This window comes from Nomascus leucogenys, chromosome 12 (assembly GCF_006542625.1).
Source record: "Nomascus leucogenys isolate Asia chromosome 12, Asia_NLE_v1, whole genome shotgun sequence".
NCBI lineage: Eukaryota > Metazoa > Chordata > Mammalia > Primates > Hylobatidae > Nomascus > Nomascus leucogenys.
Window position 1 is genome coordinate 3,333,253 of NC_044392.1, and position 27,221 is coordinate 3,360,473.

The 27,221-nt window shown below is 47.1% G+C and overlaps 1 protein-coding gene across 2 annotated transcripts in view; it reads left to right on the top strand.

Annotated features, from left to right (window-relative positions):
- C12H1orf94 (chromosome 12 C1orf94 homolog) overlaps positions 1–27,221 on the top strand; it is a 53,221-nt gene that overhangs the window by 3,114 nt on the left and 22,886 nt on the right. Inside the window, exon 1 of one of the 2 annotated variants that reach the window (XM_003276406.3) lies at positions 7,618–8,057. The exons of the other annotated variant lie outside the window; for it this stretch is intronic. Within the exon in view, the coding sequence (XP_003276454.2) occupies positions 7,738–8,057 (320 nt within the window). The 5' untranslated portion in view covers positions 7,618–7,737. Of the gene's footprint in view, positions 1–7,617; positions 8,058–27,221 lie in introns of those variants that run through there. 2 annotated transcript variants of the gene reach the window in all.

Below are 27,221 nucleotides of genomic sequence, written 5' to 3' on the forward strand. Positions count from 1 at the left end.
AAGATTCTTCGTTTGTGTATAAGGAAAAAGAGCTCATGCCAGTGACAAAACAGGGTGTTAAGCCATTGAAATATTGGTGTTTGTTAGAACAGTTAGCAATACTTTTATACAGGCTTCCTCGTTTTTTGCATAGTATCCTGTGTAGTCATTCACTTACTCTTCACTTACCCTTTCATTCATTTGTTCATGCCACACTGAGCTGCATGTCAGAGTCTGTGCTAGTGCTGAGGAAACAAATATAAAGAAGAATAAGACATTCCCATGGCCCCTGTCCTCAGGGGGTTGAGAGTTTATTGAGAAGAGAGTTAAACAGCAAAGCATGATTGATTACTCTCCAGAAGGGATATAGCATGTGATGGAAACAAGAAGGGCTCCTAGCTCAGCCTACGGAAAGGGCAGGAGAGAACAAGCACTTTCTAGGAAGAAAGCACAGAGTGGGCCAGCTCAGGGAGGGAGGACACAGGGTGTAAATCTGCAGCACTCACAGGGTACCAAGGAAGGGCGTGGGGTGGAAATAGACCTCTCTTCTGACTCAACGGTCTCTCCATAATCGCTGGTTTTCTTATTTGTCCCTGCTGGTGGATGGGCAACTCCAGGATGGAAACCTCTTTTCTCCCAAGTCCCAGGGTCTGTATTGTATCTGGCATTCTCTCTCCTCGGATGTCTCTTAGGAGCCCCACCCCATCCCTTCCACCACAGCCTGCTCAGACCTGGGCTCATCCACTTCTAGTTCTCCACCCCAGCCTGCCTCTCTGTTCAGCTCCCCAATTCAGGGAACAGTTTCCACATCCACCCAGATCCTGAGCCAGAAACCTATTTATCCTGGACTCCCATCTTGCCCAGTCTCCACATCAAGCCATCACTGAGCCCTCCAGATTCTGCCTCCTAGACACCTCCCAGATTCTAACCAGAGTCCACAATGGCTGTTGCAGTTTACTTACAACAACTGAGTAACAGGTGCCCATCTCTGCTCTTGCCCTATTCAATGCATCTTCCTCTCTGCCACCAGCTATCTTTTTAAAACACTCACCTGATTTCACAGCTCCTCCGTCTTCCCCGGACTTTCCCCTATGGCCTACAGAGTAAAATCCAAGCTCCCTGCTAGACCCTCCCTACAAGAGCCCCCATCATCTGTCCCTGCCAGCCGCTCTAGCCTCAGATCTCCCTATTCCCGAATCCCCAAGCTCTAAGCCATTCTGACACCCTTGCACTCTTGCAATGAGCCATGCTTTCTCTGCCCTTTCCCCTGGATCCTTCTGTGTTTTGTTCTCTCTGCCTAGAAAGTTTCCCCTCTCCTTCTGTGACTAGCCTTCTCCTATTTGCCCTTCAAAATTCAGTGCAGGTGACAGTTCTTACAAGCTGGTACATGGTGGACATTCAGGGAATTTTTGCTGGCTGGATGGATGGATGGATGGATGGATGGATGGATGGATGGATAAGTAGGTGCTCAGTAATGTTTGTGGAATGGACCCAAAGGTATCTCTTCTAGACTTCATTATTTGAGTTCCTTAAAGAAATGCCTTCACTGAGTTATGATTTAATGTCATGCTGTCTTCAGAGAACCCTGATGTGAGAAACTGATGAACCTAACAGCATCTCTGTCTTTTATGAAAACAGAATTGCATATATTGCCCACTATGTCACTCAGTGTCCTTTATACAAGGACTCATGATAAATTCATGCTTGGGGTTATTTCTTGGAAACATTTTGTCTCTGCAGATGAAGATGTGTATTTTCTGCTGTCAGAAAATAAAAACTCAGCCACCCGACGTGTTTCCACTTTTGCTTTAGCTGACAAATAAGGATACCCAGTTTTATTGCCTTATTACCTCCATGCGGCCTGACCAATTCAGGTGCTGGAAAGTAGCAACTGTTTCTGTTTTCCTTAGATGGAGTCAGTTCTTCCTTTATTCTTTGATGCTGTAGTTTGTACTTTTTAATCTGACAGCTGCCTCAAATCATCTCAGCAGTAAGGTAGAAGAAGTCTTAAGTGAATGCATTTTAGTGACCAATGTCCTGGCATGGAAGCTATGGAAGGAAGGGCAGAATATAAAGCTTCTAGCTTAAGGGTTTCCCATAAAGGGCCTCTCCAGGAATCCTTGACATACCTACCACTACTGGGGTCTGGCAGAAAGACCAAAGCAGGAGGAAAGCCAGCTGAATTCTGACTTTGTTGCTACCTCACTGGACCATTACTGCCACCACCATATTCTTTTCTTCTGTCATCTAGGACCTTTCTTTTCCCTAACTTTAAGTGGAGATCTCATTGCTAGGCTGTCAATAATAATAGCTAGTGATAATCATAATTATACATTTCTTTTTATTGGGAGTTTACCATAAGCCAGGCACCATGTTGAGAAGTTCACATGCATTTCCATATTTAAACCTTCTCCCTACCCCAAACCTATTGTTTTTACAACTTTGCAAATGAAGAAATGTCAGAGAAGTTAAGCATATACAAAGCCACCTTTATCAAGTAGTAGTGTAGGAATTCCAATTCAAGGGTGTCAGCTGCCACCACCCGAGCTCTTAACTGCCTCCTCTCACATGGGCAAGGAACCAGGCAATAATAAGGGAAAACCCCCAAGAAATGGCAGAGATCACCGACGGTGTTGCCAGAGGAGAGAGAAGCCACAGAGTCACAGCTTTGCTTGCAGAATATTCAAGGTTCCTTTTCAAAGTCCTAGAAACGGCTGGCTGCTCTGCAGCCCTGTCCTGTTGCTGACACAACATGAGGGGAAGGCCCATTCCCATGAAACATGGCTGCAACCTCCTCTTCCTTTAGCTCTGATGGTTAATTCCCCAATATATTTGCCTGGGATACCCCTATGCATGGATCCTGCCTCTGGGCAGTTTGACCCATTGAGCATTATTCGCATGGGAATGGGGGACCCTCTGGGTTTTAGGGACCTACAAAAACGTTTGAGTCCTAAACATTTTATGATTAGTCCCACAATACAAAGAAGAAAACTGCCACATGGAAATCAGTAAATATTTAATTAAATGCATAGTATAACATTATGCCAACTTCATTAACTGTTGGATTTAGTAGTCATAAAAATTTCATTGCATTTGGTAACAATTTGTAGGTTGGAGTTTTCTCACTGCACAAGATTTCTCAAGTAGGCACTAAGATTGGTGAGAAATCACAGCCCATCACAAATTAAATAAATTACTCATGGCCAAAAACTTTCAAAAGCAAAATGGCAAAAATCCTTTCAATTTTCCTCTACAGCCAAAAAGTTATTTTTATGGTGAGAGGTGGGTGTGTTTAAAATATGTTAGATGAGGAACCTAACCCACAAGAGTAAGCAGCCTTAGGGGCTATACGATGATTGTAAAAGAACCTAGGCCATTCCCACGTTTCTGAGTTTTCCAACCTAGCCATGTTTGTGTCAGAGATGAAAGCCAAATGAGAAGAGGTTTTGAATGGATGGGGGGTAAAGAGAATTGCCTCCTCCTTAGGCCTTCCTGGTTCCACAGAGAAAAGTTAAGAATCCCAGAATTCTAAATAATGATAGCCAACATTCATTGGACACATACATTAGCCAAGCTATTATAAGCACTTTACATGTATTATTTCATTATCGTAAAACAAGTCTATTAGGTCAGTATTTTATTGTCTCTGTTTCATAGATGAGCAAACGAAGACATTGAGGTTAAACCAACCTGCCCAGGGTAATGTAGGTAGTCAGGGGGAATTCAAGAAGTTTTCCAAGCTAAAAATAATTTACAGATTAAATGGTGTCCATGACCATTAAATGCTCCACTTCAAACTCTAAAAACGACAGAGACCAAACTCGTCTTCTTCACTACTCTATCTTCAGCACCTCAGACAGTGCTGGGCATAGATACATGTGTTGGAGGAACATGACTCCATGTTGGATGGAAACTGGTATAAGTCAGTTTATATCACACTGCTCTGCACCAGGCACTTATGGAATGCTTTGCCCCGCCTCCTTCACTAGGTGATTCTGTCTAGGGTAGACATCTTTTTCATCATCTCTAATCCCTGTGTCTTTCACAGTTTTGACCCATGATGGGTGCTCAAAAATGAACAAAGCCTGGAAAGGCGTAAGTGATTATGTGAATTCGTTTCTCCATCACAGAACAACTTCCCCAGTACAACAAAATTCTCCCTTTCTACACAAAACACAAAAGCTGCTATTCAGAAACTCCAAAGGCATGCATTTCAGTGTAATCAGCAAGCAAATGACTGTATAACACGTTTATCTGCCAGTTGTTGTTCGAGGGACTTTCCATGTGTTAAGCAATTGGTTAGTAATAGAACATCTATAGTAATTCTACAAAGCAAGTATTTTTTATTATCATCCCATTTTACAGACTAGGAAATCAAGTGTTATGGGCTGAATTATATGCTGCAATCCTAAACCAAATACCTCAGAATGTGACTGTATTTGGAGATGAGTCCTTTAAAGAGGTAGCTAAGACTTAAAAAAAAAAAAAAAAGCTATTAGGGTGTGTCCTAATCTAATATGACTGGTGTCCTTTAAGGGAGTGATTAGGACAGGGACACATATACAGGGAAGACCATGTGAGGACATAGGGAGAAGACAGCCAAGTGCAAGCCAGGGAGAGAGACCTCAGAATGAAGCTAACCATGCCAACATCTTGATCTTGGCCTTCTAACCTCTAGAACGGCAAGGAAATAAAATTCTGTTGTTTAAGCCACACAGTCTGTGGACTTCGTTATGGTAGCCCTACCAAACTAATACACCAAGGCACAGAGTAACTTGCCTAAGCCTACGTTGCCAGAAAACATGAACTCAGAATCTGAACCCAGGGACTCTGGTTCCCGAGAATATGTATTTAATGACAGGAAATGTTCTCTGTGCTGGCCAATATGGTAGCCACTAGCCATATGTGGCTGCTGAGCACATAATATGTGGCTAATGCAAATGAGGAGCTGAATTTTTCATTTGATTTATATAAAAATAAAGTTAAAATTAAAACAACCCCGTGTGGCTAGTGGCTACCATATGGACATAGCTTTATACTATTTCTAAGTACATCACTTAAGACTTTTGCAGAATTTTCTAGAAATCTCATCTGTGCACTCTAAAAACATGCTCTATCTTTGTTCCCTATCCCTGCTGTATTTGATTTTTTTTTTTTTTTTTTTTGCAGTCCTTTCTGATTTAGCCCCCATTGCCTGGTCTCCTGCTGAGGGGGAGAGGGAACAGGAAGACTGAGTGAGCTGGCTAACCTTCCAGAATCCTGGGGCCTGGGCAGTGCAGGGTCATTGGCGTTCTGCTCTAAGCTTAGGTGTTAGCCAACCAAATGCCAGGCAGCACAAACACTGAGTGACATTTTCAGAACTATTAATATTTCATCAGAAATGATCACTTTTCCTTTAAATACACTATTTTAAAAGGTTTTCTACATTCTTAACTATAATTTTATTCAGTGTAGGCCCTCGGAATTTTCCCCAAAGGAACACATCTTCAATTTTGTAATGAAAATCAAAGGAGAATGAAGCTCAGATTTCAAAATTTAGAGTCAACATTTCCAGGAACTCAGCCCCTCTGTAAAGAGCAAGGTTGCGTATTGGGCACCTACTGTATACCAGGCACTTTACATACAGTATACCATTAATTCATCCAACACATATTTTTTGAGTGCCTACTATGTGCCAGAAACGTGATCCTCATAATTTATTAACACCATTTTACAGAAAAGGAATTCCTCTCATGCTTCTCAAGTTTACCTCCTCAAAGAGGTCGGCCTGGACCACCATGGAATGTTGCCTTCCCTCTTCTCCCCAATGCCTCACTTTGTTATTAGGTTGGTGCAAAAGTAATTGTGGTTTTTGCCATTGCAAGTGATGACAAAAACCGCATTTACTTTTCCACCAACCTAATAGTTATTTTCCATCAGAGCCCCATTGCATCTGTAATTATTGCTGCTTTACTCGCCTGGCTAGTTTGCATTGATCCCTCCTCACTAGTATACAGACTCCAGGAGAGCAGGGACCATGCCGTTTTTGCCCAAACTTATGCTTCTTTAGTGCCCAGCAACTCATCGGACACAAAGGAGGGGTTGATTAATTACTGGGGGAATTATGAATGGGGATGGGAGAAGTTCAGAAAGTTCTCAAGGTCACACAGCTGGGAAGTGAGTGTCAGGATTCAACCCAGCCCTGCATTTATAGACTGCCATCTTCCTCTATTTGTGTCCATTCTTCTTTCTTCCTTCTCCACCCTCTTGCTCTTCCTTTTCAGGGAAATTACTAAAGAAACAACCCCCTGACTCTTGGAACCAGAAAGTCTCCCTCAGCGGAGGTACTGTGTCAGTGCCCAGTTGAATGAAGCCACTTCAGCGAGGGTGGGGGCCTGTTGATCAGCAAACAGCTAACTTAGCCAGAACTTCTCCCTGCACCTCTGACCGCCTACCCCCGCTCCTTACTCACCTACTGAGGCTGTCTCAGTGGTCAAGGGCTAGATCAGGCCTAGAGTGCTGGGGTCTGAGTCTCAGCTTCCCTTTTCTTAGTGGGCCTTGGACGCAATCCCTTACGACTTTGAGATTTGCTTTCCTCCCATGTAGAACGATAATAAAAAGTGGTACTAATCTCACGAGCTTTAATAGGATTGAATGTGAGCCCAGCGCTTGGCACAGGGCAAGCGCCCCATAAAATGGCAGTTAGGATTAAAATCGAGGATGCGGGGTGCCGGGGGTGGGGGCCCAGGCAGGAGCTGAGGTTTGTGTGGAGCGGCGAAGTGGGGTGGCGGCGCTTTTAGCTTTGACTTCTGATCCCCCGAAGCGCTCTGGGGTCCTTTAGGCCCCACCCCCACCCACCCCACCGGCGGGTCTTGGGCTCCGAACCGAGGGCGCCCCGCGCACCGAGCCGTTGCGTTTGAAACCCACAGAAAGAATTCCCCCGCTCGACGACGGCGAGGGTGTGGGAGCTGCTGGCAGGCACATTGGTGGGAGCTGCCCGGCCCAGCCTGCCTTGCCGAGTCAGCGCGCTCTTGAGCCGCTGGGCCCTTCCCGGTGCCCACCTGGCAGCGCGGCGCGGCCGGGGCGGGGGTCTGCTGGGGGCCGGGGACTGAGGGCTGTGGGCCCATCCACACACGCCTCATCCCTTCTTTCCGGGGGCGGCAGAGCAGCAGCGGGAGACCGGGAGCAGCAGGGGTAGGGCGAGAGAAAAGCAGGAACCGGGCCGGGGGTGGGGGCCGGGCCGTTGGCGCTCGCTCTGCGAGGGGCTCCCTGGGAACGCCCAGGCGAGCGTCTCCTGCGGGGCCCCGCCCCCCAGTGCCTACCATGGTGCCAGGCCCGCGCCCAGTCCTCCGCGTGGCTTAGCGGGACAGCATGGGCTGAGCCCAGGCGCCGCAAGGTGTCACGGCGGCGTCGCAAGGGGGCAGTGCCAGGGGCTGTGGGGAGAGCCAGCCCTCCCCTTCCAGCTGTTCCCAGATGTCATTCTGCCCGCCCAGGCGCCTAGTTCCTGAGCTCCGGGGCATTCCACCGTTCCTAAGCTACTGGTTTTTGTTGACTTCTAAATATTTTCTTCTAAGGGAGAGGGGGAGGGGGGCAAAAGTCAGGAAAGAGCAAATAAATACAAATCAAAATAAGCCCTCCCCTCCCCAAAAGAAAGCTGTCCTCCACCCACCCCTCCCACACAAATAGAAGGCCTCTGAACCTAACCACCTTGCTGGAGCGAAAGCCAGAGAGAACTGACCCACTTCTGCCAAGCCCCATCCTCATCGCCCTTTCTGGTGAATGAGGGGTGGTGGTGAATGTCTTCTAGCCCTGGGTGGACAGAAGGGCTTCCAGAAAGAAAGGAGGAGGATGGCCAGTGGGAATGGGCTTCCTTCATCCTCGGCCCTGGTGGCCAAGCGCCCCTGCGCCCTGGGCCCATTCCCCAGATACATCTGGATCCACCAGGACACACCCCAAGACAGCCTAGACAAGACTTGCCATGAAATCTGGAAGAGAGTTCAAGGCCTGCCTGAGGCCTCACAGCCCTGGACCTCCATGGAGCAGCTCCCTGTCCCTGTGGTTGGAACTCTAAGAGGCAATGAGCTCAGCTTTCAAGAAGAGTAAGTACCCCCCTACTCCGTTGGCAGCAAGGGAGGAGGGAGGAGATGAAGTCTGACCTTCTGGGGGAATGTTCTGGCCCACCGTTGAGGCTGGTGAAACCCTAAAGGCTGTATATTGCCCCCTCCATGGTCCTTTGTCCAAGCTTTATAGAAGGGCTGACCAAGGTTCTGAAGTTCCGTGGGTGAAGAGTCAGATTAGGGCCATATTCCAGGCTGCCTCTTCACCAGCCCATTAAGCAGACATTTCTCACCCTAAACGCATGTGAATCTGAGGTCCTTGAAAAACCACCCTAGCCAAAGCTAAGGGTTATATGGCTCGTGGCTTGCCCCAGAAGCAACTAGAAGATCCTTCCCCTCTCCCACCTAAAGGCTAGGCATTCACATGGATGAGTCTGATGGTTTTAAATCACATCTGGAATTCCCTAATACAGGGAGCAGCTGTCCCATTCAGCCTCCACAGAAGCTGCTGCAAGAGCACATATCAAAATATTTACTGGGAAGGCACTGACATATTCAGAGGACATAATAGAAAATTAAAGTGCGGGAAGATGGCTGTAAATAGCCCGTTTCTGGGATGGGAAATCCTGTGTCTGGGAAACACAGAGCTAAGTGTTTCTCCATCAGGGCAAAGTTGGGCAGATATTGTTGAGGATGGATATTCGAAAGGAAAGGAAGGAGCAGAGAGGAAAAAGGGACCTCATTAGGAAAAGAAAGTAAATCTGCTGTGGTTATTAATACCGCCGTTGAGCACTTATTTCACGTTTTGCATCTTCAAAGTGGACTATAAACTTAATTAGTGTTCCCAGAGTTCCTATGAGGCAGGTATTAGTGTCCCCATTTTACAGATGGATTAAGTGTTAATAATTAAGAGCTAATTAAAGACTAACCGATAATTAAGTGTTGCCTGCTCCAACACATGCTACAGCTCAGTTCAGAGATGCTCTGGAGTTGGGGAGCCATTCAGGCATTTATCAGCTGCCTCGGGTTTCAGGGATGCCTAAGCAAGAGCTAAGAAGAAAAGCTAAGTGTGACTGACACCCAGCTCTGCACTACCTGCCGTCCCTCTGTGGGCTCGTTTACTTACTGCAGATGAAGGTGGAAGGCACTTTGGCTAGTCCTACCTCCCTGCCCTGTGCTCAGCTTGACAAGGCTCAGACAGGAATGGCCCATCTACAGCTAAAATCCTGCTGTCAGGCCCTTCAATGGCACTGAGCCCTTCTCCCCTGCTCATTGCCATCTGCTCTGGGACAGGGCCTTGGCAGGAGGGCCTATGGGGCTGTGCTCTGCTCTCAATGGCCAAGGAGCTGATTGTCCACTTCGTGGACCAAGGGTCAGTAGCAATTTCCAGTAGATGGCACCCTCTTTGCCAGGTCACACGGAGTTAATGGAGACAGACTCGACTTCCAGTCTGCACTTGGCTGAAAATTGAACTGGTGCACCTTTGGCCAGCTGCTTCACTCCATTTGGCCTTTACTTCCTCATTTGCAAATTGAGGATGATATGCACTGCCTTGTCCACCTCAGAGTTGATAATGAGGATCCAGTGTGATGGGAGACAGGGAAATGAAAGATGCATTATACAAATCAGGCTGCCCTGAACATGTACTTCTTCAGGTTAGGATTTGTTGTTGTTGTTGTTGTTGTTTTTGTTGTTGTTGGCTTCAATCTGGGGTTCACACTATGCTCCATATACCTCAAGGTGCTTCAGGGGTCACTGTGGAGTCAAGTGGGCTGGTTTCTGGGCCCCAAAATCCATTTCAGCCAGAGCTGTTTAGCTTTTATCAGTTTTACTTACTGGAGTTCTGAGTAGGGCTGAATTTGAAAAACATGTTTCTGCTATTGAGAAAAGAGATAGGAAACCAATGACTTAGATGAATAAATGATATCCTAATTGTCAACCATATAGAACACAATGAGCTATTCTTAAAATAAAGGCGGTGTGCTGGTGGAGTCAGAGAACTCTGGTTTCAGATTCCATTTCAGCCCCATGCCATTTGAAGAATTTGTTACCGTTTAATTTATCTAAACTTTGGTTTCCTCATCTGCCAAATGGAGATTAATACTATACATTGTGTAGGGTTGTTGGAATGATTAAATGGGATATTTAAATATTTATGGTAATAATTCAGATTTGTAAAAATTCCTTGCAATTCAGATGTGATCATTTCTTTAAGCTCTACAATTATTGCATGAGGTAGGTACTCTTTTAAACTTTCCATCTTTTTTTACTTTTTACTATGCAAATTTTCAAACACATAGAATAATACAGTGAATATCTATGTGTCTATCACTGAGTTTCAATAATTATCACATTGTGCCATTCTGGTTTCAATTGCTACCCCCACCCCTCCATTTATAAGTGAAATTACTTTTACAGATAATGTGGCTGAGGTTTGGAGGGGTTAATTTCTTTGCCCAAAGTCCTACAGTTAGGAAGTAGTAGAGTTTCAGAAATGAAACCCAAGACCGCCTTGGCCCTGAGGCACTAATGTCGGCTGTCCTGTCTCAGAATCTGAGGCATCTTTGAATAGTCAAAATAGTTGGGAGTCCCATGTACTGAATGATCACACACAGAGTGAAAAGCCAGGGAGCTGTTCTTATTGTTTCTAGAATGCCTTCAGGTGCACAAGACATCTCGCAGCTGGTCCTTCTGCTGCTTAATTTGTAGACCTGGTTTTGGTGGTGTTTTCTTGTACTGGGGTAGATAGGCAAGTGCATTCTACCATTCTTTTTGGCCAGAATTTGTTTTTCTTGACTCTGTACCTATTTATCATAGGAACACAGACATTTCAAATTTGAAAGAGATTTTTGAAGCCATCTTCTGCTGCTTGAATCCCCTCCTTAGTGTCCCTGCCAAGTGGTGCACTTGTACCACTTGTACAGTTTCTCAGATGGGGAGTTTACCACTTCCCTTTGCTGCCCCTTCCCTTGATATGAACCCCCTCAAAAGACCATTTGCTTTCTATCACTGAAATATGTCTCTATCAAACTAATTCCCATTGATCTGGATTCTGCCTTTAGTACTCCAAGACAAATCTATCTCCTTCTTCTTTCAATACCCATTTAGATAGTGAAAGACAGCAAGACAGCAACAATATTCCTCCCAGAATGTTTTTGTCTCTATAAGCTAATCACCTCTGCTTTTCTAAGTTTCTCCCCATGTGCCAATTTGGTTAGTTTCCTGTACACACTGTTGGTCCTCGTGGCAGTGTAACTTTGAAAGCCAAGTACAGTAATCCAGGGGTGATGCAATCCATGTAGGTTGGATCCTCCCTGTCTGCATTCTGGTTCCTGTTAATGACAACCAATTCTACACTCACTTTTTTCCCCAAGCTGACTTTCACTCTATGGACACCTTTTCAATTTCTTAATTCATTCACTCAATTATTTATTCAACAAATATTTATTAAATATCTACTATATGCTAGAACTCTGTGAAAAACTAGGGGGATGGAGCTGCGAACTCCATTAATCCCTGCCTTCATAGAGCTCCCATTCTAGTACAAGAGAAAAAAGAAGGAAGTAAATACAAAAACTGTGATAACTTTGGAATGTGAAAAGAATGGTATTCCCGGTGGAGGAGACCCATAAGAAACACATAAAAATAAACAAGATAATTTCGGTGACAAGTGTGATGATGGAAATAGAGCAGAGGGAAGTGATAGGAAGAGCTCCTTTAGTCTGGGTGTCAAGGAAGGCTCCTCTGAGGAGATGTGATTATCTGGGCTGAGACCTGGGTTCTAAGAAGGAGCCAGTCAAGGGAAGTTCTGGAAAGAGCATCTGGGCAAAATGGAGAACAAGGGCCAGGCGCGGTGGCTAAGGCCTGCAATCCCAACACTTTGGGAGGCTGAGGCGGGCAGAACGCTTGAGCCCAGGAGTTCGAGACCAGCCTGGGCAACATGGCAAGACCTCATCTCTACAAAAAATACAAAAATTAGCTGGGCATGGTGGCACACACCTGTAGTTCTAGCTACTCGGGAGGATGAGGTGGGAGGAACACTTGAGCTCAGGAAGGTCGAGGCTGCAATGAGCCAAGATTGCACTACTGCACTCCAGCCTGAGTGACAGAGTGAGACCCTGTCTCAAAACAAAAACAAAAGGAAGAGCAAATGCAAAGACTGTGAGGTGGGAGAGAGCTTTGAGAGGGACAGCAAGACTGGAGAGTCAGGAGGGATGGGGACATGGTCATGGTATAAGTATAACAGAGACAGGCAGGCAAGGCCTCGGGAGGCCTGGAGGATCACTGTAGGCAGTTCAGATTTTATTCCACATGTTATGGAACACTTTTGCAGGTTTTTAGGAAAGGGTGTAACATGAACAGATTCACTAATGTTTGAATCTCTGTCCAGCTTCTGTGTGGAGACGGTTTGTAAGTGTGTGGGAGAGGAAGTGGGAGGCCTCTGGGAAGATACCGTCAGGGTCCAGGGGAGCCCTAATGGTGGCAGTGGCTGGGTAGGAATGACTGCAGTAGGGATGGAAAAAGTGGAGGATTCAATGTGTGTTTTCAGATGAGCCAATGGGCCGGGCGCGGTGGCTCACGCTTGTAATCCCAGCACTTTGGGAGGCCGAGGCGGGCGGATCGCGAGGTCAGGAGATCGAGACCACGGTGAAACCCCGTCTCTACTAAAAACACAAAAAATTAGCCGGGTGTGGTGGCGGGCGCCTGTAGTCCCAGCTACTCGGAGAGGCTGAGGCAGGAGAATGGTGTGAGCCCGGGAAGCAGAGCTTGCAGTGAGCCGAGATCGCGCCACTGCACTCCAGCCTGGGTGACAGAGCGAGACTCCATCTCAAAAAAAAAAAAAGATGAGCCAATGGACCTACTGATGATTTGGGTACACAAACAGAGACATTGAGGCTCACTCTCTGCTTCATGCACGAGTTCACTTGACCAACAAGGACGGGGGCATGCATCACTATCAGTGTGACTGGGGTGTTGAGACCCAACACAGGCAAACTCAAGGTGGGGACTGTAGGGCCTCAGAGCAAAGGATTCCAACCTGTGGCCCATGGGGTCTCTGAAGTAATTCCCCAAATGCTGAGAGCTGTGGGATGTCTTTCAGGCAAAAGGGTGTACAGAAGCTCTCCTCAGATTTTCAAAGAGGTGTTGACCCCTCCAAGAGGAGAAAACACCAGCCGAGAGCATTAGACTCCAAAGATCTCCAGAGCTGGTCTCTAGTCTAAGACCTCAGCCTGAGTTCCGTGTCTGAGTCTTGTCTTTATCACTCCCATCACCAAGTTTCAAGCTTTTAAAATAATAATGATAATAAAAGAGGCTGTGTATTCCAAGCTTGAGCCCCTGGTTGGACAGTGTGCCATTTACAAAGGTGGGGAAGAAATGGGAGCAACGGGTTTTGGGGGAGAAATCAATCGTTCTGTCTAGTGCTGATTTAACTCCAAAATTTGGTTCAGTTATCTTTTAATTAGTTTTAAGTTTGGGCTCAGAGAATTGTGGCAAGCCACTTATTCAAGGATTACTTATTCATTCATTCCCCTAATCTCTAAAACTTCAAAGCCTCAGAATGAGGTCTTTGGATTTGCTGTTGACTCCATTGCCCTAACTACAGAATGACATTTATTCATTTTTTCATTCATTAATTCATTCAACAAAATCAATTGCCTTCTCAGTACCAGGCCATATGATGGGTCCCAGGGACACAGAGATAAGCAGAACAGAAGCCTTTCCTTAAAGAGCTCCCAGTCTAGTGGGTGGCATGAACACAGATACATCTGACAACAATGACATTCAACAAATATTGCCGGGTGCGCTGGCTCGTGCCTGTAATCCCAGCACTTTGGGAGGCCGAGGCGGGTGGATCACTTGAGGTCAGGAGTTTGAGACCAGCCTGGCCAACATAGTAAAACCCGGTCTCTACTAAAAATACAAAAATCAGCTGGGTTTGGTGGTGGGCGCCTATAATCCCAGCTACTCAGGAGGCTGAGGCAGGAGAATTGATTGAACCCAGGAGGCGGAGGTTGCAGTGAGCCGAGATCATGCCATTGCACTCCAGTCTGGGTAACAAGAGCAAAACTCCATCTCAAAAAAAAAAAAAATTAGTATGTATCTATTACTGAAATGTCTGAAAAAAATACAATGGTGGAAAAGCTGGGGACAGTCTCTGACCTCCTTTGTGAACTTTCAACATCTTGCAAAAGGCAGATCGCAACACACCATAGTAAGTGTTCTGGTGATGAAGTGCCAGTGCCATGGAAGCGCACTGAGAGGACACGTGACTGAACATAGTACTTGACCACTGGACCGGGCTTGGTACTTAGGGAAGTCTTCCTCTGAGGGAAGCAATCTGAAGCAGCAACAGATGAGACCCCTACACTGTGTGATGAAAGGTGCGGGTGTAGTCCGCTGGTAGCAGGGATGTCATGATAAATAACCGCAAAGGTGTCCATAGTTATGTCCCCTAGCTAGGTCTTGAGAAGAGAGAAAGAACAGCCTATGGAAAGAGCCCGGCAGCAGGTGCAGGGAAAGATGAGAAGTTCCATAGGAGTGAAGTGTAGCATGTGTTAGTGACCGGGGGAAGGTGGCTCCAGCTTGCTGGGTGTGGTTGGCTTCCGTGGATGCTTCCAGTCCCTCTGTCAGCACCTAAGACTTTCCCATTTACCTGTCATAACACATCTGGTCTGCAGCGTGGAAAGGCTTTGGTGGGCATTATTCCAAGCCAGACTCAGGTAGGGAGATAAATCTACTGAAATAAAAGAAATCTGTTTAAGCATTTTTTGAAAAACAGAAGTGGTTTATTGATTGGCAGCTTTCTGGGGGTATTTGTTGCAAGAAGGAAGACTTTTTTGCACTGATTTTGGTAAACTTTCACTGTTGGCTTCCATTGGCCGGTTCTCCGTACTGGTGAGCAAGTGATATTTGGGAACCCACTGGGCTTCCTTGCTTGAATTGCTCTCCCAACAAACAACTCTTTGTGCTACTGTTATTTAAACAATTGGATGAACCCGACTTCTCTGGAAAAGTTGCTTGGAATACATAGCCTTTTTTTTTTTCTCATAGTTTTTTGTTTTTTATTATACTTTAGGTTTTAGGGTACATGTGCACAATGTGCAGGTTTGTTACATATGTATCCATGTGCCATGTTGATTTCCTGCACCCATTAACTCGTCATTTACCATTAGGTATATCTCCTAATGCTGTCCCTCCCCCCTCCCCCCACCCCACAACAGTCCCCGGAGTGTGATGTTCCCCTTCCTGTGTCCATGAGTTTTCATTGTTCAATTCCCACCTGGGAGTGAGAACATGCGGTGTTTGGTTTTTTGTCCTTGCGATAGTTTACTGAGAATGATGTTTTCCAGTTTCATCCATGTCCCTACAAAGGACACGAACTCATCATTTTTTATGGCTGCATAGTATTCCATGGTGTATATGTGCCACATTTTCTTAATCCAGTCTATCGTTGTTGGACATTTGGGTTGGTTCCAAGTCTTTGCTATTGTGAATAGTGCCGCAATAAACATACGTGTGCATGTGTCTTTATAGCAGCATGATTTATAGTCCTTTGGACCTGGTGATGGGAGTGATAAAGACAAGACTCAGATACGGAAACTCAGGCTGATGTCTCGACTAGAAGCCAGCTCTGAAGATCTTTGGAGTCTAATCTTGGCTAGTGTTTTCTCCTCTTGGAGGGGTCAATACCTCTTTGAAAATCCGAAAAAAGCTTCTGTGCAGCCTTTTGTCTGAAACACATTGTCACATCTCTCAGTATTTGGGAATGATTTCAGAGACCCCATGGGCCACAAGTTGGAACCCTTTGCTCTGAGACCCAACCCTTAAGCAAGTGTCTCCCTCTCTCTTTATTTTACTTTAATTTTAAATTTATTTTTATTTTTTAGATGGCGTCTCACTCTGTCACCCAGGCTGGAGTGCAGTGGCGCGACCTTGGCTCACTGCAACCTCCACCTCCCGGGTTCAAGCAATTCTCCTGCCTCAGCCTCCCAAGTAGCTGGGATTACAGGCATGCACCTCCACGCCTGGCTAATTTTTGTATTTTTAGTGGAGACAGGGTTTCACCATATTGGTCAGTTTGGTCTCGGACTCCTGATCTCAGGTGATCCACCTGGCTTGGCCTCTCAAAGTGCTGGGATTACAGGTGTGAGCCATTGCACCCAGCCTTTCCCTCTCTTGAGCTTCCCAATGCTGGGTCTCAGCACCTCAGTCCCATTGACACCGATGCACCCCCGTTCTTGTTTGTCAAGTGAACTAGTGCTGGCGGACACTGGCCCTTCCCTCCTCCAGCCTGCCACACATCCTGGCAGTCCCTCTTCATGATGGCCTTTGGCTCCTTGCCTCCCTGCTCGTCTCTCCTCTGCCACCCTCACCACATCTCTTCTCACCGCATTGGGTGCCTTTCCCTCCAGGATGCCCTCCACCCTTTGCCAATTTCATCTTCTGAAGCAGGTCAACAGCACTGCTCAGACATCTCTCATAGCTCCCCATGTCCTCTGGCCCCTTGGGCCTGGTTTTCAGGGGTCTCTGTAGTGGCCCTGCCTCCATCTCTAGAGGCACGTCTTGCTGGTCTCCTGCACATGCTCTATAAACCAACAGGAGCTACCAGCAGCTGCATGTCACCTTGCCTTCGTTCATGTTATTCCACCACCAGGAATGCCCTTCTCCCATATCTCTGTCTATCTACATCTTATCTATCCTTAAGGACCTAGAATAAGTGTGTTGTCCTCTGAATTCTTTGTTGTTCACATCATTCAACATTTTCCTTTCTCTTTTTCCCACATTCCTCTTTTTAATTGAAATAAACAACTATGTTCCACCTCTTTCCTTTAAGGTGGCCCAGATAACCAAAAATAAGGAGACAGGTGGATTAGAGTTCCAGCACACTTTCTAGCTGTAAGCAAGTTCCCCAAACTTTCAGTGCCCTATTTTCCTCATCTGAAAAAATGGGAAAAATCACAGCGACTATTTCAAGGGATTACTATGGAAGCAAATGAAATGATATATGCAAAGCTCACACAGCACTGGGAATAAGAGAAGGACTCCATGTTCATCATCATCATCACCATTCCACCATCATCATTGTCATTATCATGGATAAAATAACAGGACATGATTGATATGGGACAAGGAGATTTATATGCCAGGAAACTTAGGCTTAAGGGAAACTACTCAACTGATAACAGCATCTGGTTTGAGGTTCTTGGCAGCCAGGGCATAAAGGGAGATCATAGCATTCGGTTTCGTAACTCATATTGTCTTCTAAGAGAAAGCAGAAGAGGTCATCATAGGAGACAAATGCTTCCCTAGTTCTGAGAACTACATGGGATGGATCTTTTGAGGATGATAGAATGGAAGAATCTGTTCAAAATCAGCTCTCTTCTTGACCATTGGCCAGAGGGAAGGACACAGCCCCTTAATCGGGGCTATCAGCCCAGTTCCAGTGTGGGATTCTGATGAGGTGGTGGGCACCTGGCACATACCGTGTGCCGCCTTGTGGCAACAATTCCTCTTCCGCTACTGCACTATGGGCTTCTTAAGGGCAAGGTCTGTGTCTTACTCATCTTTGTCTCCCCAGTGCCCAGCTGAGTTCCTGGCACTTGGTGGCTATGCAGTGGGTATGAATAAATAAGGAAGTGAATGGTGAATGAGCCATAAAACTGCCACCACCCAGAGGTAGCCAGGATCAAAGAAGGGGTCACAGTCATCAGAGGAAGCACAGAATATCAATAACTGAAGACATTGCAGGTTTTTTCCTCCTTCTGTCTTAGGCTGCAGAAAACAGAACTAACATTTTCTTGAGCACCTTATAGGTGCCAGGCTTTATATTTTAATTTTCTGCTTTATTTCACTTTCTTAGCAACCCTTCCCAGTAAATGATCAATATTACTCCCATTTTATAGATGAGAAAGGTGAAGCTCAGAGAGGTTAAGCAACTTGCCCAGGGTCAATCAGCTCAGAGGAAGCAGAGCAGGGATAAGAGTTTGATGTGGCTTCAAGGCTTGAGTTCTACCCGGAACCACGGGCTCTTCTGAATAGCCCTTCCACGTCTGCCTAGCACCAGGAGCCATGAGTGGTGAAGAAAGATGAATCATGATTAACGTCCCACTTCCCGTGTCCCCCTTTGTAATTTAATTTGATGGTTTCGGGAGCTGTGTCGCAGGTTGTGGGAGCCTGCAGAGATGGGCCACCAGTGGTTTGGTTTAATCCCCTTTTTAATATCTTTGTTGCAACGTTATTTCCAATTCAGCTCCCAAGTCACATTAAAAAAAAAAACACCTCTTCCTTAGGGTAAGCCTTCCCTTATTAAACAGATTCAAATGAAAAGTTTTAAAGATAATTTGAACAATAAGAATCACTCTGTAGCTCCCAGCCGAAGCCTCTTTATTGCTGTATTTATTCCCTGGTATTTCCTGTCTCATTCCCCAGCTCACTGAATCCATCCACCCACCCACCCCCCACCACCCAACACTTCTAGTTCTTGCTCAACGCACCTGTTCCCTGGAGGGAGAATCAGGTGGAGGACATTGTGGGGAGCAGGGTATCTCACTTCCACCTGACAATATGCCTTCTAAGGCTGTCTTACCTGCCCTAATGAGCAGGAAATTATTGCAAAGCATCTAGAGGAAAATTCTCACCTGGCTGGGTGTCTGCAAGTGCATCATTGCATCAAAACCAGGGTTAAGAAGTGGGATGCGAGATTCTGGGGAAAACGGGGATGCCACAAGTGGAGAAAGAATACCTGCTCAAAATGCAGACACCTGGGCCCCATTCTAGATCAGCTGAATTGCTATTTCTCCAAGGGTGCTCAGGAATCTGTATTTGAAACCAGCACTACAGGTGACTCGTGCATGTGTGTGAAAGGTTCTCTGATACTTTGGAAGGGGGTCAAAGATGACAAAACCTCAGGCTTAAAAGATAACTGTCTGGCACATCTTCGAGAAGGAGGTGTTTCAAAGAAAAGTGTGGAAGGAAGGAAGGAAGGAAGGAGACTGATCTTTATTGAGTTCTAAGTGTATGCCAGGGACAATTAAAAAAATTTGAATCTACTATGTGTGAAGCCCTTTGGTAAGAAATTAGATGAACATAAAGTCCAGGCTTGGCATTCAGGGACCTGAGAGATTTCACAGTGTTGCCTTCTTTAAGTATGGATATCACCATCCCCACTTTGCAGATGAAGAGACTGAGGTCTCTGTGATTTCGCTAATTGTATACCTTTAGTAAACCAGGCTCCTGGCTGTGAATCTGGGCCAGCGGGACTCCAAAGCCTGCAGCCAGGCTTGGCTCTCCCACACCACGCTGTCTCAGTCAGAGCTGCTAACATTTGCATAGCGCTCGTTACAATTTACCGAGTGCTTTCACATTCATCATCTCACTTAATCCTCACTGCGGCCTGGAGGGTGGAGGAGGGCTGGGGGTGGGGAGGCCAAAGCGTCCTCCAGCCCTAAGCTCAGTCCCCTGCCTCCTATCAGGAAAGTCCCAGGAGACAGAGCTTAAGGGTTTTCCACGTACCTTTGGGACACGGGTTCACAAGCCCTGGTACCGCAACTGAATGAATCTGCAATTTCTCTCAATTGTCCCTTATCCCTAAGCTGAAGGAAGTCAGCCTAGGCCCCCCAGATAGTGAGAGAGGTAGAATCCACCTTCCTTCCCTGTTTTCTTTCCTTCCTGCTGGTTTTCCAAGCAGGAAGGCTACAGTGGTTTGTGTGTTTTTGTGTGTATGTGCATGGGTGTGGTGTGTATGTGTACATGGGTGTGTGCATAGGTGTGCATGTGTATGCATGGATGTGTGTGCCTGTGTGCAGGATGTGTGTGGATGGATGTGTGTGCATGGCTGTTTGTGTGTCCACGTGTGTGTATGCACATGGGTGTTTGTACATGGCTGTGGTATATTTGTGTGCATGGCTGTGGTATGTGGGCATGGCTGAGGTACGTGTGTGCATGTGAGAATGTGTGTATGTGTGCATAGTGTGTGTGCATGACTGTGGTGTATGGTGCATGGGTGTATATGTGCCCGTGTGTGTGTGTGTGTGTGTGTGTGTGTGTGTGGCTATGGTGTGTATGTGGTGAGAAGGTACCTGGGCAATTCAGTGAATCTTGGATCTGGAGGAGAAGGAAGATGGAGGAAGACACAGGCAGCTTGGCAGAGGTGGCCACCTCCCTTACTTCCACACTGGGCAGGGGCCACACTGGGTGCTGTGACATGCACCAGAGAAATAGGTATCTGTCAGAGAACATGGGTCTCTGATCCCTACGCAGACAGGTAGACTCAGAGGTGTCCGCCGGCCTTGGCCTGAGCCAGGGTGGGGCTCCACTGGGGAAGATGCTAAGTTGGACGCCAGAGCCACTGCTTACATGCTAAGAGGCCTCTCCTAGCCTGGGGCCTTTGGTGACCTCCCTTTCCACTCACTGCCACAGCTCTTGCAAGTCCCCATGCTGGACACCTGCCTGTCCACTGGGTTCTGCCTTCTGCTGCCTCATCCTCCTGGCTCTTGGCTGGCTCCTGGCCTCTGGCCCTGCCTGAAACTGAGGCTCAGAGAAGGGAAGTGAATTGTAGAAGGTCACCCTTCAGAAAGGACAGAGCTGGGCTTTGAATCCAGGTCTCCTGACTGCAAAGCCCTTGCTCTTTCTCCTTCTTCCACTGTTAGGGGAAGTGGAGGACGGGGTAAGAGGGGAGATTTGGAAGTCACATGGGCCTGGGGCCCAATTCCACCCCAACACTTATTCTCTAGGGTCAATTTGAATACATCTTTTAACCTTCCTGAGCCTCAATTTCCTCTTTCTCAATTGGGAAGGAAGATGCTGTGTATCCCTCGTGGCTGTGGTGGGGACAAGTGCCACCTGTAAAACCCAGCACCTAGCAAGCTCCTCAAAAATACTGGTTCAGGCCCCAGTCCCCTCCTGTCACTCCTCTAGATTGTCCTGGGAGAAATAACCCTCACCCGTGGAAACCAGAGCCTGACACCTCCCTGCCTAAATCTCTCCAGTGGTTTCCCTGTGCCTTTAGAACAAAATTCCTTGTCATCACCTCCAAGGCCTGGCAGATTCTGACTTCCGCTTTACCTCTAACTTCTCCCCTCCACCTCCATTCATGTGCCCCATCCACTTGAACATTATTCCCAATGATGCACCAAGCTCTTTCCCTCCTCATGGTCTTTGCACATGCTGTTCCCTGTGTCTGACAAGGTCTTCCTTGCATTCATTACCTGGCTAAGTCCTTATTCTCCTTTAGGCCCCAGCTTAAAAGACAAACGTGCAAAGAAGCCTCTTCCGCTCTCCTAACTTAGGTACCTATCACTAGCATTCTCACACACAGCATTTCACTGTTGGTTTTCAGAGCAACATAGCCAGTGGTTAAGAGAGAGGCATTGGAGCAAGATTGCCTCAGATCACTGGCTTTGTCCCTTACTAAGTCTGTGACCACAGGAAAATTACTTAACTTCTCTGTCCCTTGGCTTCTTCGTTTTGAAAATTGGGATGACTGTACCTATCTGTGACAGGAAGATTTGATATATAACAAACCAACCCAAAGCTTAGTGGCTGAAAACTATGACATATTTAGCTCTCATTTCTGCAGTTTGGCAATTTGGGTTGGGTTCAGCTGGGGGGTTCTTCCGCTGTGGGCTGGGCTTGGCTGAACTTGGCTCATGCTCACCCATGCATCTGCACTTAGCTAGGTCTGGGTTGGCTGATGCAACTTGGAGTTTTCCTCTGTGTAAAGTGTTACCCTGGGCTTGTTCACATGGAGGTTGCAAGTCCCAAGAGAAATAAGAAACTAAGCCCTAATTCCCAAACACTTTTCAAGTCTCTACGTCTTACAAATTAGGATGAGAGGGAACTATCAAAGAGTATGGATACAGGAGGTTGTGATAAAATGGGGGCCATTACTATAATTAGTCTACCACACTACCCCACTGGGGCTGTTGGGGGATAAAAAGGAGAGTTTTGCTTGTAAAATGCTTAGCACAGTGCCTGGCTTGTTAATTAGCACTAAATAAATAATTAACCCTTCTCATTATTTTGTGAAAAGGACCTGAGGCTTTGACATATTAGGTAGCTTCCTTTAGGACAGCCCTCCCCTTGACACTCCCACCCCCATTAAACGGTGGGGATTTGAATCTCGTTTCCACCTCTCTCCAGGGACTGACCTCTTAACTAGTATGCTGTGCTGCTCCACCCACATAGACACATAATGGCAGAAACTCACCCAAAGCCATGAGGTCAGTCTGCAGATGGACCACAATTCAAGCCCAGGTCTGTGCCCGACCCCAGAGCCCTCCACTTCACTCTAATCTGCCAGGTTGCCTTGGGTACTGTGTTTGTCATTGGTCTAAAATTTCATAGCTGGAAGAAAATATTTGTTTTGGTATCCTCCTCCAGCACTAACAATTTTCTGCTTGCATTTTTCTGTTGTTTGGCTCAGATGAATAGCAGTTTTCATCTTTGCTCTGTGTTATCATGTACACAGAACTGCTGTTGGGGAGCTAACAGCATGCTTGCTTAGTCATTATTCTGAGAAGGGGTGCCAACCAGTCAATAGGCTTTATTTTTGTATGACTCTTTACGCCGCAAATGCAGAAATAATGCACAGCATCCGAGTATGTCGCTACCATTGGACAACTATCATTTCTGGAGATGGGCAAAGCAGAGGCGGCACCACGTGGAGCTGGAGCCGCAGAACTGATTCTGACTTACTTCTTTTGTCAGGAGCCCAGGAGCTGGGTTAACCTCCCCGAATGGTTCACTGTGATAGAGTCTGTGATAGATTAGGTGGTTTTTACCAACCCCAAAGAGAAAGCAAACAGCACGAGAGAGATGCCAGGACTGGCAAAACTTGGGGGAAAAACGGTAGATTGCAGGAAATGGGGGTGAGCAGGCCTAACCGTGAACCCAGCAAAGGGGTGGGGTGCCCAAAAAATCTTTCTGTGAGCCCCAAGGTGATTACTCAAGGTCAATGAGGGTTCTGTGTGGGGTCTGCCAAGAGACTGCCTTGCAGAGTTTGGGAGGTCTTAGGACTGGGTCAAGCAGGATGGTTAGTGCCATCTGATCGGCTCACAGGGATGCCAGGCCAGAGGTGGGATGTGAGATGGAAGGCCAGAAAATGGAACGAAAGCCAGACAGGTTGCAACCAGCTCTTAGAGGTCTTGGTATGGGTAAAGGCAAGTGAACTTGTTCAGTCCTTTGTTCAACAAAACCCGACTGAGCTGGAGTTAGGTGCCAAACACTGTTCTAGGTTTGGAGGCCTCTGTGGTGAACAAGATGAAGTCCCTGCCCTTGTGGAGTAAAGACACAAAAAGGATACTATTAAAATAGATGATGGCAATCAATGTTATGAAGAAAATAAACAGATTGATGGAGTAAGGTGGGGGAGGGACACTTTTAAACAATAGGCAGGAAAGGCTACTTTGAGACTGTGACACTGGAAGGGAGGCCTGAATGATGAGGAGGAGCCAGTCAAGGGACACTGGGGGGTTGTAGGGAGAAGCATTCCATAGGAAGTGCAAAGGCCCTTGGGCTGGAATGAACTTAGCATTTCAAGGGGTGGATAAAAGCCCAACGTGGCTGGAAGAGGGAGGAGATGGGGCCAATTTGTGTAGTGCTCTGGGCATCATAAAGGAGTCTGGATTTTATCCTGTGTGTAATGAGAATCCACAGGAGGATTTTCAGCAGGGAATGGTTTGATCTGGGTTCTGAGAATGTCCTAGCTCTGCAGGCACATAGTTTTCTAGAATAAATAAGAACAAGCAGATCTTGTTTTCTTGAAGTGGAGGGGCATGGTGGGAGGAGACCCTGAATCAGGGACTTTTAACTACATGGCGAATCTCGATGGCAGCAAAGTGTTTGATAAAGGCTCTTGGGAGGGAATGGAGATGGGATGACAGTGATGGGGTTGATTTATTCCCCCAAAATGTTGATCAGGATTACTGTCAGGTTGGGAGGAGAGTCTCCGGTAGTGTCCCTGAGGCTCTGCCCCAGACTCTCTCCTATTCAACATTTCTATTTGTAAATTGGCGGAAGACTCAGAAGATGTGCTCATCAGACATGCAGCTGATATGGAGCTGTCAGGGACAGCTAATGCCACGGATGACAGGCTCAAGATTCACTGTGATGATCCTCCACAGGCTGGAGTGATGGGACGAAACCAGCAATATTCCTGATTGCATTCAGATTGGGGAACAAAGCCCGGCCAGGGATCAGGGAGACCTTGCTGGATAACAATCTCCTGAAAGGAAGCCCAGGCTGGGGGTGGGGAGGAATTAGTGGAGGCAGCTGGACCCAGCCAAGTCCCTACATCAGCTTCTTCCCTCTGTGGAAAGGCCCTTAGCCTTTCAGGGTCATTCTTCCCATATGTAAAGTGGGGATGATCCTGGCTACTGCCCAGGCATATGGGGAGGATTAAATATGAACACATATATGGATGACTGGCTTCCTGTCTGGCCCATAGTAGGCTCACGGCAAATGCAAGGGAAATACGAATTTGTAGAGGCCGGCAAGAGAAGAATGGATATCCTGCGGCAACCTTTCAAGGGCACGTGGCAGGGCTCACAGCCGGGGCAGGCCCCTATGTTCTTGGCACACCAATGCCAGCTTTCTAAGAGCCTCATTGGTTCCTGCGGTATGTAGAGGAGAATGGCCTGGAGGGGTCGGTTCTGGAAGCCATATCCCCTGAAAGCCACCGTGAGTTCAGAATGGAGACAAGGAGGTGGTTGCAGCTGGGGGGGACATGAATGTTTCCTTAAACACCACAAAGGCTGCAGTGTGGGGATGAATGGAGAAGATGCTTTCTTCATTGCTCTGGATGCCTGTGAGGAGAAGTCGTGCAGAGGCACATATGAGTGCATCATAACTAAGATCTAAACATTGATAATTACATTATAATAATTATGCTGTGAGCATTTCTCAAGGGCCCACCATGTACCCGGCTTGTGCTAAGTGTTTTGTACAACTTATAGAATGCTCACAGTCTAACCCCGACAGATGAGGAATACAAGGTGTAGAAGGCAGCTCTTGAGAGGCAGAGCAGGGATTCACACTCAGCCCCTGCTAGTTCCTGTCTGCTAGCCTGGCTTCAGGTTGGGGAGGGCAGGAGTGACCTCCCAGGTGCTGAGAAGGGACCATCATGGGGTGTTTTTTGGTACAGGGATCTCAGGTCCCTGTGGGGCTTCTAGAAGCTACTTTGAGTATGTGTGTAATATTTGTATGAAATAAAGCAGAAAGCGAATACAGACAAATAGAATGACTAGTATGTGATGACCCTATGTAACCATTACCCGGCTTTAGCAACGATTAACATATGGCCAATCTTGTTTCATCTGTTACTCCCTCTCTCTTCCTTTCCCTCCTCCTGCTGGATTTATTTTAAAGGCATTCCCAGGCATCATTTTCTCTGTAAATAGTATGTATCGCTAAGAGATAAAGACTGTTTGTTGTTGTTAGGCATAACCACAACACCATTATCACAATTTTAAAAATTGACCTAATTGTACTGTGTCTTTCTAATTCAGTGAAGCTATTGGTGTATGGCTTGCTTTGCAAAGTATTTGGGGAGGGGAGGCAAAAACTAGTCCTTCAAATGTCTGACTCCTGTGACTTGAGACTCACCTGTTCCTTTTGAGGTGGATGAAGAGGAAGAAGAGGAGGGGGATCTAAAACTTGAGACTGTGGATTGGCAGCCCCTTTATTCTGATTGTTCTCAGGGGACTCAGCCGGGAAAGTGAGGCCTATTTATAGGTCTAAGTCTAGACATGGGAAGGAGGCAAAGGAAGGGAATAGGTGACAAGTCAGGGAAAGGGGACCGAAGAGAGATTGGAGGGAAAGAGAAAATAATAGACAGTGATCTTGCTGCACACATAGCTCCAATGGCCCTCCAGGAGCTGGCCAGGACCAGCCCACATTAGCTAATGCTCACAGCCAACACTGACTGAATGTTTCCTGTGCACAGGGCATTGTGCTGAGCTCACATACCAGTGACCTCGCCCAGTGCTCCCAACCATCCCATGAGGCGGGTGAGGTTAGGTGTCACACCCATTTTACAGGGGAGGACACTGAGGTTCCAGGGTCTGACATGAAAAGAGCAGTGGTGCCTGGATTCAAACCCAGGCCTGTTTGTCTGGAGTCTGCTTTTTGCAGGCATTACTCTCTGCCTCCAAGCCTGGTGAGCTTCCATGTGGGGGTAGAGAGGCTCATGTTCAAGAAGTTCAAGAAGTCCAGCTGTCTTGGCTGCTGGACTATTGGTACATTCCCATGTCTTTTTTTTTTTTTTTTTTTTTTTTGAGACGGAGTCTTGCTCTGTCGCCCAGGCTGGAGTGCAGTGGCGCAGTCTCGGCTCACTGCAAGCTCCGCCTCCCGGGTTCACGCCATTCTCCTGCCTCAGCCTCTCCGAGTAGCTGGGACTACAGGCGCCCGCCACCACGCCCGGCTAATTTTTTGTATTTTTAGTAGAGACGGGGTTTCACTGTGGTCTCGATCTCCTAACCTCGTGATCCGCCCGCCTCGGCCTCCCAAAGTGCTGGGATTACAAGCGTGAGCCACCACGCCCGGCCCATTCCCATGTCTTTAGTACGTAGCTCTTCCCCAAGCTCCCCGAGCACCCTGGGCTACCAAGTCTTTGCCTCAGGACTCATCAGGACCCAGCGACTAAAGGTTTCCTGTCTGGCACAATAGGAACTCTCTAAGACTGTAGACTGTGTCCGTTCTGATTGACTGTTAAATGCAGTGACTACTCCCCTGGGTCTGTGTATGGTGACATGTGAATTGTGTGCCCGCCTGTTTCTGTTCGTGTGTGTGTGTGTGTGTGCGTTTGTACACAATGAGCATTACCAGGAAGGCATGGACCCTGCTGGAAGCATTCCACGGTCACCGTTTTGGAGACTCATCATGCCCTCTGAGAGGCTGGCCAGAGCTGGAATGTGTGCTGGGCCTCCAGACTGCAAAGCCTAAGCCACAGCAGCTGAGCTCCCCTATGGGGCTCCTTGATTTTTTCCCTTGGGTCTTCTTCATCGTCTTCTCCTTCAGCGCTCCCAGGATAGAAGGCTGAGCAGTTTCCAGAATGCTTGGTGTGGCCCACCTCATCCACCTCTCATAGAAGCCCCTTGAGTAGGGACAACAGATGGTTTTAGGCTGGTGGCTCTTGTCCTCCTGGGTGCCTGCTTGCCAAGAATGCTGGTGAGGTGGGCGGGGCCACCAGTCAGGCCAGTAGGATTG